This window comes from Astyanax mexicanus, chromosome 16, assembly GCF_023375975.1.
Source record: "Astyanax mexicanus isolate ESR-SI-001 chromosome 16, AstMex3_surface, whole genome shotgun sequence".
NCBI lineage: Eukaryota > Metazoa > Chordata > Actinopteri > Characiformes > Acestrorhamphidae > Astyanax > Astyanax mexicanus.
The window spans coordinates 16,228,051-16,241,552 of record NC_064423.1 but is presented as its reverse complement, the minus strand read 5'-3'; the positions used below and the strand labels follow the sequence as shown (position 1 = coordinate 16,241,552).

The window sequence follows — 13,502 nt, the reverse complement described above, 5'->3', positions numbered from 1 at the left end:
CAAGCTGCTTGAGGTCTAGTGTGAAGTTTCCACAATCAGTGATGGTTTGGAGAGACATGTCATCTGCTAGTGTTGATCCACTGTGTTCTATTAAATCCAAAGTCAGTGAAGTTTTCATTGAAACTGACAACTTTTATATCAAGTCCAAAGTCAGTGCAGTGTTTTCCCAGAAAACTTTACAGCACTTCATGCTTTCATCAGCTCTAAGCCATAATCATCAACACTAAAATAAACACTTAAAATACATCTATATATGAGTTTCACATTTTGAACTCCGTTATATTCAATATTTTTTGACATGCACTAGTATCTTTCTTTCTTTTGTTTCATTTCCTTTCATTTCTGAAATAAAGTGGTGCTCTGTGACTTTTGAATCACTCTGTAAATACCTCAAAATTCTAGTTAAAGCCATAGATTTGAAGCATAAGCTTATTTTCTTTAATATTGTTCGGTTCATCCTTTGCTTTTCCAAATACCTCACTTACCCAGCGTACCAGAAGTGTCTCCTACATATAAAAATCTTTCATTCTGATCAGAACGAAATAGAAGAAAACAAAACAGAAACTCATTCTGTCTGCACAAATACTTCATACACATGCGTCTACATCCACATACATCAAAAGAAAAACAAACATCCCAAAAAAAAAAGCAGATTTTGATTGTAAAATCATTTATTACATTGCACAAATGTACTGGCCAGCGGCACAGGTGGGTAGTTTTAAAAAAGAAATGAATGAAGGGAATTAAATTACGAACTTTTTTAATTGATGTTTGCGTGTGCCATCAGGTTTTAAGGATTTTATGGCTGAATAAAGCTGGTGTGTTTCCTGGAGTCTACACAAGCTGATATTTGAGAACTGATATCACATCATCAAAAAAGAGAGAGAGAAGGATGAACCCCATCTCAGTTTGGACCGGGAGCAGGACGATGATGATGATTTCAGATGTTGTTGTTTTTTTTTTTTTTTTGGAGAGTGTTTGAGATCCACCATAAAAAAGGCACTTGGTTCCAGGATGAGAGCCGAGTTGAAGTGCATGACTGCATATAAGCGAGTGAAGTCCGCACCTGCTGGCTACTGCAGCAGCGAGAGGTCAGACCACATACAAAAATAGAGAGAGTACTGATGAGCACATACTGATGCAGGCTTCTTTTTTTTTTTCATATATATGTCCATGAAAACATACAGGTTCATATCAGAAAGAAAAAAAAGATCATAGAAAGATAAAGAGAGAGAGAGGGCCACACCAAATACAGAACAAAAAAAAAAAAAAAAGGAAAACCCAAGGGCCCCAGAGTTGGCAATGCTCATAACATAAGATGTTGCTTCCATTGGATCCGTCACATTTTGGTGTGGTGTGGTTGGCAACTTTTTTTTTTTTTTTTGCTGCTGTTTTCCTGGTTTAAAGTCAGTGTACTGTACTGCAGCCGCTCCAGCTTGGTCCGAGGGGGGTGGTGGTGAAGCAACAGACACCCGCAGAGAGAGTGAGAGTGAGATTTTTGGGGCGGGTTTTGGCGGTGAGCTTCCCCAATAGCAGCACAGAGGGCTTTGGTCCCAGGACACCCACGTTCCACCGATTCCTACATGGCCGCCACGTCAATCTGAACGTACAGCTGCCGTACTCCCGCCTGCAGACACAAAAACACAGCAAATATATCATTTAACATCATTCACTACTAGGGCTGTACAATTATATCGTTTAAGCATAGTCATCGCGATGTGCGCATACGCAATAGTCACATCGTAGGAGGTGCAATGTCACTTAAGGCTTTTAAAATTAAACACATCACGTTGTAATGTTTTGATTCTTGACACAAGAAGTAGATACACAGCGCTGTCTCTGTGTCTGTGTAAGTGACAGGCTGCTGCTGCCTGAGAAGGGGGAGAACTACATCGATCATCATCATCAGCTACGCAGGACGAAGTCTTCTTCATATTAATTGGTTTATATAAATGTTATTAATGAGATCTTCAAGTTACTTTGACAGGTGCTGTATCGTATTCTAGCTCTCTGTCAAAAAAATCTGTCTTCTCATCGTATACACGCCTCACTCCCTTCAGTGTAAAAGATGCATGTAAAAGATTCTCCTCAGATTTCTTTTATTTCTTTTCATAAACAAGGGTCAAAGGAGAGTTAGAAAGTGAGATATCTGAACAACACCAGCTTCTCAAAAAGTGCTTAAATGCTGCAGAACAACTGGACCATGGTTCAGTAGATCCGTACCGAGACCTCTCCTTTTGATCGGACCAAATTTTGGTCTTTTGTGACCTTGTGGATGAGTTGTCCATGCCCTTTCGGAATAATTATGGTCGACCTGCATCTGCTGGGAAGGTTCACCAGTGTTCTCTGTTTTCTCCATTTGTGAACAATAGCTTTAGCCAAAGTCCCAAAGCTTTAGAAATGACTTTGTGATTTTTTCTAAACTATCAGATGTCAATTACTTTGTTTTTAAATTTCTTCAGATCTGGGCATAATGTGTTGCTTTATGAGATAATTTAGCTGCTTCATGTTGTAAATAGACAGGTTCTATTTAATTGACTTCTTGATTCTACATGTCTGGCAGTAGCTATGCCTGGTTGTATTAAGTGAAATTAAACTTTTTTCCAAAAAGTGTAATTAACCACGGTTAGTCACAGTAACTTTTCCACAAAGGACTAAATTGGATAGTTTTTCCACTTACTAAATGAGATCATCATCATTTAAAATGTGTTTTTTTTTTATATTTACTCAGGTTATATTTGTCTGATATTAAAAGTTTGTTTGATAATCTGAAAAATGTAAGCATGAAAAAAAAAAAAATAATCTGTCAGGGGGCAAATACCTTTTCTCGCCACTGTAGTGCACTTCAACTGACTGCAAGCGGAACCTTTAAATCCTCACCTGTGTGAAAATGTTGTGCGTCTGACTGAGGATCCATCGGGAATCTGCGTCTGGAGCAACCAGGAGTTTGAGGGTACCGATGTAAACGTCCGTGCACAAGGTCCAGAAATGTGGCTCCTGTAGGTTGTACACACCCTGCAGCTGCTGCACCTGCAGAGACCACCACAGACAACATTTGTAACCCATAGGCTAGCCCATTATTATAATTAAATGGGACACCTGGCTAGCAGTGACTGGGAAGCAGCAGGACAGGGAATCTAGTGGATAGTGTTAAAGGTCATGTGAGGTGCTTGGTTTCCTTCCTTTCACTGCCTGCATTTTTTGTCCAGGAGGTCCCTTGGGCCCCTAAGATGTGGAGAACTTACCCTCTGGTAACACTCAGGAAGAGCGTGGTCCAGGGAAGGAGGAGTGCGCTGCATGAGGATCCCTATAGACTCCCTGAGCAGAGGAACCACACTGCAAGACAAAGAATAAAAATACACTTTATTTATTTTATTTAACTGGAAAAGTGCCACAAATGCAGTTTTAACAACAGACATGAGCAAACCAATAGCAACAGTGGTAGGAAAAACATACTCAGAAATAAGCAGGTATGGTAGATCCTGGTCCTTAAAAGTTTAGATACAACAAACGTGGCTTTTATTACTGAGGTGACCCTGAATGCTATTATTACCTAAACCAGTTGTGTTAGATTAGGATATGGTACTTCAGGTAGTTGCCATAGTGTTATTTAGAGTTACTGTGGTACTGCAGATAGGATTTGACAGTGTTGGTAGTTGGCTGCTATGGTATCCCACTTCATGGATGCTATGAAGTGCTTGCTAGGTGGATGCTACAGTGTTGGAATATGACTGATATATTTTGGGTTGCTACTGTATGTGAATGCTATGGTATTCTAGGTGGTTTCAATGGTGTTGCTAGTTGATTGTAACAATATTGCTAAGTGGTTACTGGCTGGGTGCTACAGTTCCTATGTGGTTTCTATGGTAGTTTAGGTGTTTTCTATAGTGTTGCCAGTTGGTTAGTATGGTGCTACTAAGGCGTTGCTAGGTGGTTGCTACGATTAGGGCTGCAACTAATGATTATTTTGGTAGTCAGCTAATCTGATGATACTTTTTTCCAATTAGTCAACGATTATTTCTGCCATCTCTAAAAATGATAGAAATAGCAGAATTTTCGGAATGTTGTTTAAAAATGGAAAACACTGATATTTAGTGATTTGACATGTAATCTGTTGTGTTTGGGCACTTTTGGAGACACAAACTAAGTCTCCCATTGCGCCTTTGTCCCCAGCATTTTGTGTAACATGGTACTGTTAGAAATGAAAGATTAGTCGATAATGAAATTTGTAGTCGACAAATTTATATCGTTTATAAATTTATATATAATCGTTGCAGCCCTAGCTACGATGCTAAAGAGTTCTATGTGGTTTCTGTGGTGTTGCCAGTTGGTTGGTATGGTGCTACTAAGGCGTTGCTAGGTGGTTGCTAACTAGATGTTACAGTGTTGCAATTTGACCAATAGATTTTGGGTTGCTAAAGAGTTCCAATGTGGCTTCTATGGTGTTGCCAGTTGGTTAGTATGGTGCTACTAAGGCGTTGCTACGTATGATATTCTAGGTGGTTTCTATGGTGTTGCCAGTTAGTTGGTATGGTGCTACTAAGGCGTTGCTAGGTATGATATTCTAGGTGGTTTCTATGGTGTTGCCAGTTGGTTGGTATGGTGAACTAAGGCATTGCTAGGTATGATATTCTAGGTGGTTTCTATGGTGCTGCTAGTTTGCTGCTAAGACATTGTTAGGTGTATTTCAGGTAGTGTCTTGGGTTTGGTTAGTAGTTGCATTGGTATTGAGTGTGGTTTCTACAGTGTTGCAATTATATCAAAAAAGCACAAGATAAAATTTACCTTAGAAGCTTTTGTAACAACAAATTTATTTCATCAGTGCAATTCTAAACAGACTTTAAGCTAGCTAGCTATCAATTTACATCAGTATACCTATTCTAACCTTACATACACCGCAGTAGTGACATTCCAATCTTTAATTTATCTTAGCTTTATTAAGGTATGTTAACTAAAATTGCAATACTATTTTGATAATAAAATGTACCTCAGTAGAGCTTTTCCAATCTTAAACTTACTTCAGTAATGCTATTCTGACAATACTTTACCCTTAGTAGAGCTATTCTAATCCTAAACTAAATAAAGATTATTAAACACTAGATGTACAAATGTATGCATTTAGATACTTTAAGTTTTACTCACTGCTGACACAGATGAGCAAATGCGCACACACAGCTTATCTACTCCCTGGGATTGTTCAATATCCTCACCTTACTAAAGAGCTCGTCACTGAAAACAGTCAAATTCATACAGAAGCAATATCTTGTAGAAATTCCAAATAGGATCCGTTTCCCAGACAGTGATTAAGTCTAGTCTTAGACTGGGCAGCGTTCTGTCTATAAATAAGCTTAATTCCTGCCTGGGAAATTTCCCCAATATGTGTAATAGTTGCATATTCATAATAATAGTTTTATTATTGCTTTCCATATCTTTCCCTCAGTATTTAACTAACCGGGCAGGAAAAAATTATTAAAAAATCAACACAAGAGGCCAGCATGACTCGCTTCCTCCGAGCTTCCTGTTCTACTGGGACACATCACATGGTAACAGAACAGTCTGAGGAATGCCAAGTCACGCCAAAGGATGTGCTGCCATGGAGCGCGCAATCAAATCTGAACAATGGGCGTCAATACAGTGACGAAGCAGGAGGCTCAGCCCGAGCCAGGCAGACTGTTCGGCTCAGGGAAGAAGCAAACCTGACCCTGTGAGACCAGCAGCAGATATTCCACCACCACTCTCACCAGCTCAACTTCAACACTGCCCACAGCTTCTGGTGTCAGGAGCTCAGGAGTTAGGGTCATGCAGATCCGGCTGCCGTGTAGCTGCTGCTGTCCTGCTAAGCGGTTAGCATAGCTGTAGCGTGAACTCAAAATAGGCAGGCAGGACACTCCTCTACTTCAGCTCCATGGTGATCATCTATCTTGTACCCTCATCTATTCTCTTTCACCCCTCTGCCTCCCTCCATCCCGTTCACTCCTCCTGAACTTCAGACAAAGTCTGGTATGGTCTGGTCTTTCAATAAGTAGGGATGAACAGACAAGACATTTTTTGGTCTGAAACGAAAACCAAACAAAATGAAACATTTGTCTGAAGGCAGAAAACACAGTACTGTTTTTTTCAGGTTTTCGTTAAATTTGTAACTGTTTCTCCACCATTTAATACAGTACATAGCCATAAGTTATAATTTTACCATTTAAAACCATTTCTTGAACAAAGTTTAATATCCCAGCAGACATATAAACAAAGCACAAAAAAAACTTACCTCAGCAAAAGCTATTCTAATCATGAACTTTTTTCAGCAGTGCTATCTACCTCAAAATTGTACTTTTGGAATTTCAGTAATTAATTTTCCCTTAAGTAGAGTTATTCTAGTGTTATTCTAATCTTATATTTACCCCAGTAGTGTTATTTTAATCTTGAATTTACCTTAGTATTGCAATTTTAGTTATCACGTTACCTCAGTAGAGCTATTCTAATTTACACAGAGAAATATTTTGGCAAAAAACAAATGCTAAGGCTAAGTTAGCTCATCTTACTTTACAATCCTAGCCCAGTACAGCTCAAAACTTCCAGCTGGAACAAAAGCCAGTTTGTGAAGAGGTAGAAAACGTAGCAAACCTATATTAAGCATGAAAAGTAAAAAAATCTTTATTGCATTTAATTTGAGCAAGTAAAATGTAAAAATGAACGTAAACCTGATGTTTTTTAGCTACATGCTGGCTCTCTCATGCTTCCTGCCTCAGAAGGGAAATGGAATATGGTTGGGGTGGGGAGCTAACTGCTAAATTAACGTTAACATAGAGGATAACACAAGCAACATGGTTTAAAATAAATAAGTGATTTTTGTATAAATTATAAATTATTTTTAATTATTTGGTTAGAAGCCTGAAAGTGCTTCTTATGCCATTTTTGGCTGAATATTTCAGTGCATTCCTCCCCATCAATAAGTATATCTTCTCTTCATCTCCATTTTCTACATTTCCAAATTTGTTAAATGAGTTTGTGAACTCTTGTTTCCAAGTGTGCACTCAACAAAACAATATTTACACTGTTGCTGTTTTGGAAAAGTGTAATCTAACAAAATCTCGTTACTATCAGACTGTCTCTCTCAATCATCGTTTTGTTCAGAGCCAAAAGCTTCCTGAGAGAGACGCCGCACGCTTCGACCACGGCTGCGTGTTAATGGCTTCTGCCCTAAACTCAGACAGGCTCCATCAACATAAAGCATGAAGCATTAAGCATGAAGTGTAATGGAGAGTTTAGTGAGTAATCTATAGCACTTCATGAGCTCAGCATGTCTTGCCAGTAAACTGTGTGTAAACTATGTGGTCGAGGAACATTAGTGATGTGTTGGATTCCGCCCAGAGTGGTTGACCAAGAGCTGTTGGCCATGAACATGGCAAAAAAAGAAAAGGCATTTATATGGTTTAGAGCAAGTATCTGACTATCTGATTTGATTTGGTGCATTTATATATATTTATTAAGTTTCAGACCTGAGTACCAGAGTAAAGTATACAGCTTTGGGGGAAAAAAGAGACACCTCTTAAAAATAATGACTTTCTTTGATTTTACCAAATTGAAAACCTCTGGAATATAATCAAGAGGAAGATGGATGATCACAAGCCATCAAACCAAACTGAACTGCTCGAATTTTTGCACCAGGAGTACAGGCATAAAGTTATCCAAAAGCAGTGTGTAAGACTGGTGGAGGAGAACATGACAAGATGCATGAAAAAACTGTACTTAAAAACAGGGTTATTCCAACAAATATTGATTTCTAAAGTCTTAAAACTTTATGAATATTAACATGTTTTCTTTGCATTATTTGAGCTCTAAACACTCTGTATCTTTATTGTTATGTCTGCAAATAAATGCTCTAAATGACAGTATGTTTATTTGGAATTTGTAGAAATGTTGTCTGTAGTTTGTAGAATAAAACAACAATGTTAATTTTATTAAAACCTATACCTATAAATGGCAAAATCGGAGAAACGGATTCAGAAACTGAAGGGGTCTCATTTTTTTTCCCCCAGAGCTGTAGATATAATACATAGTATAAAACATATAAAACTATAAAACAGCACATCTAATCAGTAACATCGAAAAAAAATAAAAACGGATTAATCCACTTTAGAATAACAGTTCCAGCCCTGCTGAGGTCATAAAAAAAAGAGGTTATGACGTATTTGAGTAGCCTAGGGTCTCCTAAATATAACATGGCATATGTGACTGTCTTCTATAAACTCTTATTATTTTTTAGGTTAATATACTTTTAAGCTACATAAGATTCTATGATATATACATTGTTTACAACATCGGGCCGAGACTCTTTTAGACCCTCGTATTTTGTCCCCTGTTTGGACAACAAAATGAAAACAGGAAGGCGCTGCACGCTCTGACATCATGGCATTGTTCCAGCCTTCCTGTGCAGCAAAGCAGAAGCAAGCAGAGGCATTCAGTGACCACAGCGCAGCACACTGGAGGTTAATCATCAAATCACTTACTTACAGTGATTACGTCAAGGTTATGGTCTGTTTCGGCTCCAATACTGCCAGAAACAGCGTAGAAGGTCTATAGGATGTGGGCTAGAACTGCAATTACACACTGCAACTGTGAAATGCCATGTTATATTCAAAAAGCTCTGCTGACTCAATAATGTGGCATGATCTGAAATAATTTACTTTTACTGGATTTTAAGGAATTGAAATTGCTAAAACTGTACTTGTTTTTAATATGATCTAAATAAGGTCAATTTTTTTGCAAATATGTAAATGCAAAGATGTAAATGTTCTACCTAGCCAAGGATTTGGCCTGAAGTGACTGCGATTTTTAGTCAAATAAAAAGCACATTATCAAAGCTATTAAAACACAGGTAAATTTGTCCTAGGGTGCTACTTAAAATGCAAAGACTGACACCAGACAGTGGTTCATTTAGTGTTTAGTGTTCAGAAAGCAGTATCCTCAGATCCCACTGTTCTGATTGGATAAAAAGTCGAAGTTAAAAGTAACATTATTGCAATATGTGGAAATCTATTGAACCCTATTTGCTGTATTATTTTACTCATCATATCTCCAGGTTCTGTCCACTACACTGGGCTAATTTGGGCATGTACTGATAACAGTCTAAGCTCAGCGTTTGCCTGAATGCAGGCAACAGAATGCAGGAAAAAGCTGTGATTTCCTGACCACACTGTAATAGAAGGTTATTATGCCGAGTCAACCTGAACGCTCATTACGAGTACAGGCAGGCAAACTTTTACGATGCTGTGTAAACCACAGGAGCACTGCAGCCCACAGAGAAGTCTGCAGAGCACAGGCAACCAATATAGTGAGAGTAAGAGCCTGTAAATTTAACCCCTACTGATATTCAACCAACTCAGACTGCTAATGAAGAAACGAGCACTGCAGAAGACTTTAGACCAAGAACTGCCAGCAGAAATGATCCCTTACAGCACGAGTACGAGGAGAAACAGCCAAAGAAGAACAGAATGCAACTCAGGACAGAAGGGCAGTGGGAGATAAAAGGGTAAATGGCTCATTCACACAGTTTACACTCAACTTACTGTAGTCTCCAAAAGTGCCCAAACACAAGAAATGACATATTTACTCACTAAATATCAGTACTTTTTACATTTAAACAACATTTAAATGCCTTTAAAATCTCATGTTCAGCTTTTTCTATTGTTTTCAGAGATAAAGAACATGGCAGAAATAATAATTCACTAATCAACTAATCAAAAAAAAATAATCATCAGATTACTAGACTACTAAAATAATCATTAGTTGTAGCCCTACTGTCCCCCCACCACTCATAACATAAGCATTATAAAGTGGCTGTTATGGCTGAAACTGAATATGTGAGCCGGTTGAATAAGGCAATGCTCTTTTGAGCATACACTTCAGCTTAACCCTTTCAAACCTGAATTATGTTCCAGTGAAGGAAAATTAGAAGAACTCTGTTTTCTCTCTGTGGTGCACACAATAGAAGACTAATATTTTAATATATCATTTGAATCCAATTAACTAAAATATGTAATTGTTTTTTTTTTCCAACAGCCATTTTTTATTATATTTGATATTGACCTTTTTATTTCACAAACGATATCTAAACAGTAAAATAAACATACGATTATTAAAACTTCACTCTTGCTTTGTCTCACTGGCTCTAGTGCTACCATGCCTTCATGTTTAAGTTAAGACTTAAAACTAATTAATTGAATTATTGGAATTACTGTTTTAATGCAATTTTCTACATGTGATATCTGAGATTGTAGACAAACATTTGCTTCTGCCAGAAACCTGTAAAGAACTCTTTTATAGCAGCGATTTGCATATTTTACACTTTTCCTAAACGAAAATAAAGGGGAGTCAAATATAAAAGCTGCATGTAAAGATGAAAGGGATGCTTACTATTCATAAAAAATACTATGCATTATATATATGGTGCTGTCTGCTTTAAATAAAGTATGAAGATATGTTAGAGCTAAAAATTTAAATCATTATCACGAAATCACTTGTATATTTTTTTTTATCACTCAGATTTTTTTTTTGTTTTACCAATATTGTCCAGCACTAGTCAAATTTTCAGCTCTTTGTTGTCACTGCAATGGGATAAGATACTGTTTTATTGGCTGTTTCATTGCCTATTTCTAATGGACATCAGGCCTCAAACTGTTATTTGCAACATAAAAGAAAAAAAAAGAAAATACATGATGTTAATTGTAGTGGATGCAGAGTATTAAAGGAATAAAACTCTTCAGACAGGGTTTAAACCAATCGTGGCATACAAAACATTATAAATTTTTAATTTGTATAAAAAAAAATATATATATATACACACACACACACACACACACACACACACACAGTTCATGGTAAGTCCCTGTAGTCACCACTCTTACTGTTTAAATCTAGTGGACATGTTATCATCTATTCCCATTATTAAATGCATAGGTCTGACAGTCCGATGAAGGCCAACTTAAAGCAGCATCTAAATGAACTCTAAAAATCTTCATTCGTCTTGGCTGGTTCTGACTCAGATGAAGGCTTAACGCATGTCTCCCCCCCACCCCACACACACACTCTTTACTTCTAACCATGTCATCAAAAATTGTTCCACCAAGAACCACGTTACAAAGCACAGATGAAGCCCTCTCCAAAACCCAGACTGGCCCATTGCTCTTTTACAAGCGAGGACTCGAGATTACAAGTGCACACTTGAGCGTGGTCATCGTCCAAAGCCAACTGAAATGGAAACTGGAACGTTTCAAAAAGCTCCAGCTGGATAGCCTGTCATTAGAGGAACCTGAGCTGCTGGTGCTGTACGGCATGTGGCATGCCTATCTGATCAGAGCGTAAACTGTACCCACACCAAACACGTCCACCAGACCCTCCCAAAGACCAAACATGCATGTGGTTAATTGGAAAGTAGGGCGGCAGTATGCATCGCCATATTGGCTTTTTGCAATACTGGTACAGAAAAAGACATCTTGACCAATCAGAGCCTTAAGTGTGGATAATTTATGATGCAGAATATTCATGTCAATCTATAGAGAATCTGATCTTTATATACTGCAAATCATTCAATCAAAATCTGGGATCTAGATCTAGGACCTCAACAAGCATTAATGTCTTAAGGTCTTAAGACCTATCCGGATAGTTTCTCAGGGGGTCCTGGGGCAATTTTCTTGTTAATGAGGGGTTCTCTATGATTTTATTCCTGTCCAGAACAACCATGTATGTGTTTTTCTCAAACGTCCTCTGAGAAAACAACAGGCTGAATTACCTACTGTTTTTTACTAAAATTACCTCTGGTAATTTTAATCTCGTACGGCAACCATCTCTAAGTTTTGCCACCTAACATTTAATAAAATAGCTATTCGTCCACTGCCACACAACTTTGGGCGTGCGTTTCCACTGAGATCCACGTAAAAACAACAGTGATACCACCATTAAGAACCTCTACAACTCTACAACAATGCCAAGACACTACTTTTTTACTGTATTTGTAGGTCAATAAAGATAACCAAGAGTTTCCCATTAAAGAATACATTTTCAAACATTGATTATTCCTGGTAACTTTTATTTTTCTTTCAAAAAGCACTAAAATCTGACCCTCCTTTCTAAATGCAACTATTTTCGTAACTACTGTATTTCATTATTGTATAGGACACTATGAGGTCTAACACACTAACACTGACACACTAACACACACGCCGACCAATAGCAGCTTTGAAGTCGCAGCTAAACGCCTTACCTCCGACCCCAAGCAGCTCTGGCTTTGCACACACAGAACAAAATGTTAATTTATGTTAATATTCCACCCTCAGTCCAATCCTGTGGCTTTAGACTGAGGCCCAAAGCGATTAAGCAGCACTTTGGCCAAGAGCTATGAGAGCAGAGGACTGCTAGTCAGGGTCACAGCAGCAGGGGCCTTCCGATCGCCTGGCTTTTAAACCACTACTCTCCATCTAATCATACAGCAAACACGCAGCTGCTCCAGCCACCACAGACATCCCAGTTATTCCCCCACGGACGTCCAACCAGGCTAAACAGCTTCGACCAGCTGTTTGCAGACAGCACGTGGTCTTCAATGAAAGAAGGCATAGGCTAATAGTGTGCTGAGAAGCGCTGCTGAAGTACACAAGTGTGTTCCGTCACTCAGCGAGGAGCTCGGCCTCCGAAAGCGGTCAGTGTCTTAAAATCAAAATAAAGAGTTCTCTGGAGCCTATCAATCTCCAATGACTGAGGTTCAGCTGGAAAAATGCAGGCTTTAGCTGTCCAAACACTCTCTTGTCCATCCATGCTGACCACAGGCATTCCCACAGACCTGTTATTGTGCACAATCTCTCCAAACGTTCAAGCGATAGACGAGCCCAGGCTGCCAATGAGAGAAGCTCAAGATGAGCTATAAAAGTGAGTTGCTGGTGTAGGCCTGGGCCCCAATATTTAAAAGAACTTCTTAGCTCTGGAAAAATTTAAGATACTACTTCAGTTTCTGAATCAGTTTCTCTGATTTTGCTATTTATAATTATGTTTAGATAAAATGAACATCGTTGTTTTATTCTATAAACTAAAGACAACATTTCTCCCAAATTCCAAATAAAAATATTGTCATTTAGAGCATTTACATACAGAAAATGAGAAATGGCTCAAATAACAAAAAGATGCAGAGCTTTCAGATCTTAAATAGTGCTAAAGTTTATATTTATAAAGTTTTAAGAGTTCAGAAATCCATATTTGCTGGATTAACCCAAGTTTTTAATCACAGTTTTCATGCATATTGGCATGTTCTCCTCCACCAGTCTTACACACTGCTTTTGGATAACTTTATGCCACTAAAATGAAAAGTTTCTAAAATTAAAAGCTCCGCCACCGAGCAAGCCAATGGAAACTTTTCGGAGCAGAAACCAGGAAGTACAGGAACCTACTACTCGGAATTGTAGTTCAAATAAAGGGCTGATCACGAACAACACAATACAGTAGAAATAAAAGTGTCAACT

At 38.2% G+C, this 13,502-nt stretch overlaps 1 protein-coding gene across 1 annotated transcript in view; it reads right to left on the bottom strand.

The window, feature by feature from the left end:
- Positions 1 to 947: 947 nt before the first annotated feature.
- Positions 948 to 13,502, bottom strand: part of slc30a7 (solute carrier family 30 member 7) — a 28,594-nt gene continuing 16,039 nt past the window's right edge. The window contains exons 9-11 of the mRNA XM_007240108.4: positions 3,246 to 3,336; positions 2,881 to 3,030; positions 948 to 1,627 (exon numbers count right to left, since the gene is read on the bottom strand). Of these exons, the coding sequence (XP_007240170.1) occupies positions 1,580 to 1,627; positions 2,881 to 3,030; positions 3,246 to 3,336 (289 nt within the window). The 3' untranslated portion in view covers positions 948 to 1,579. The remainder of the gene's footprint in view (positions 1,628 to 2,880; positions 3,031 to 3,245; positions 3,337 to 13,502) is intronic.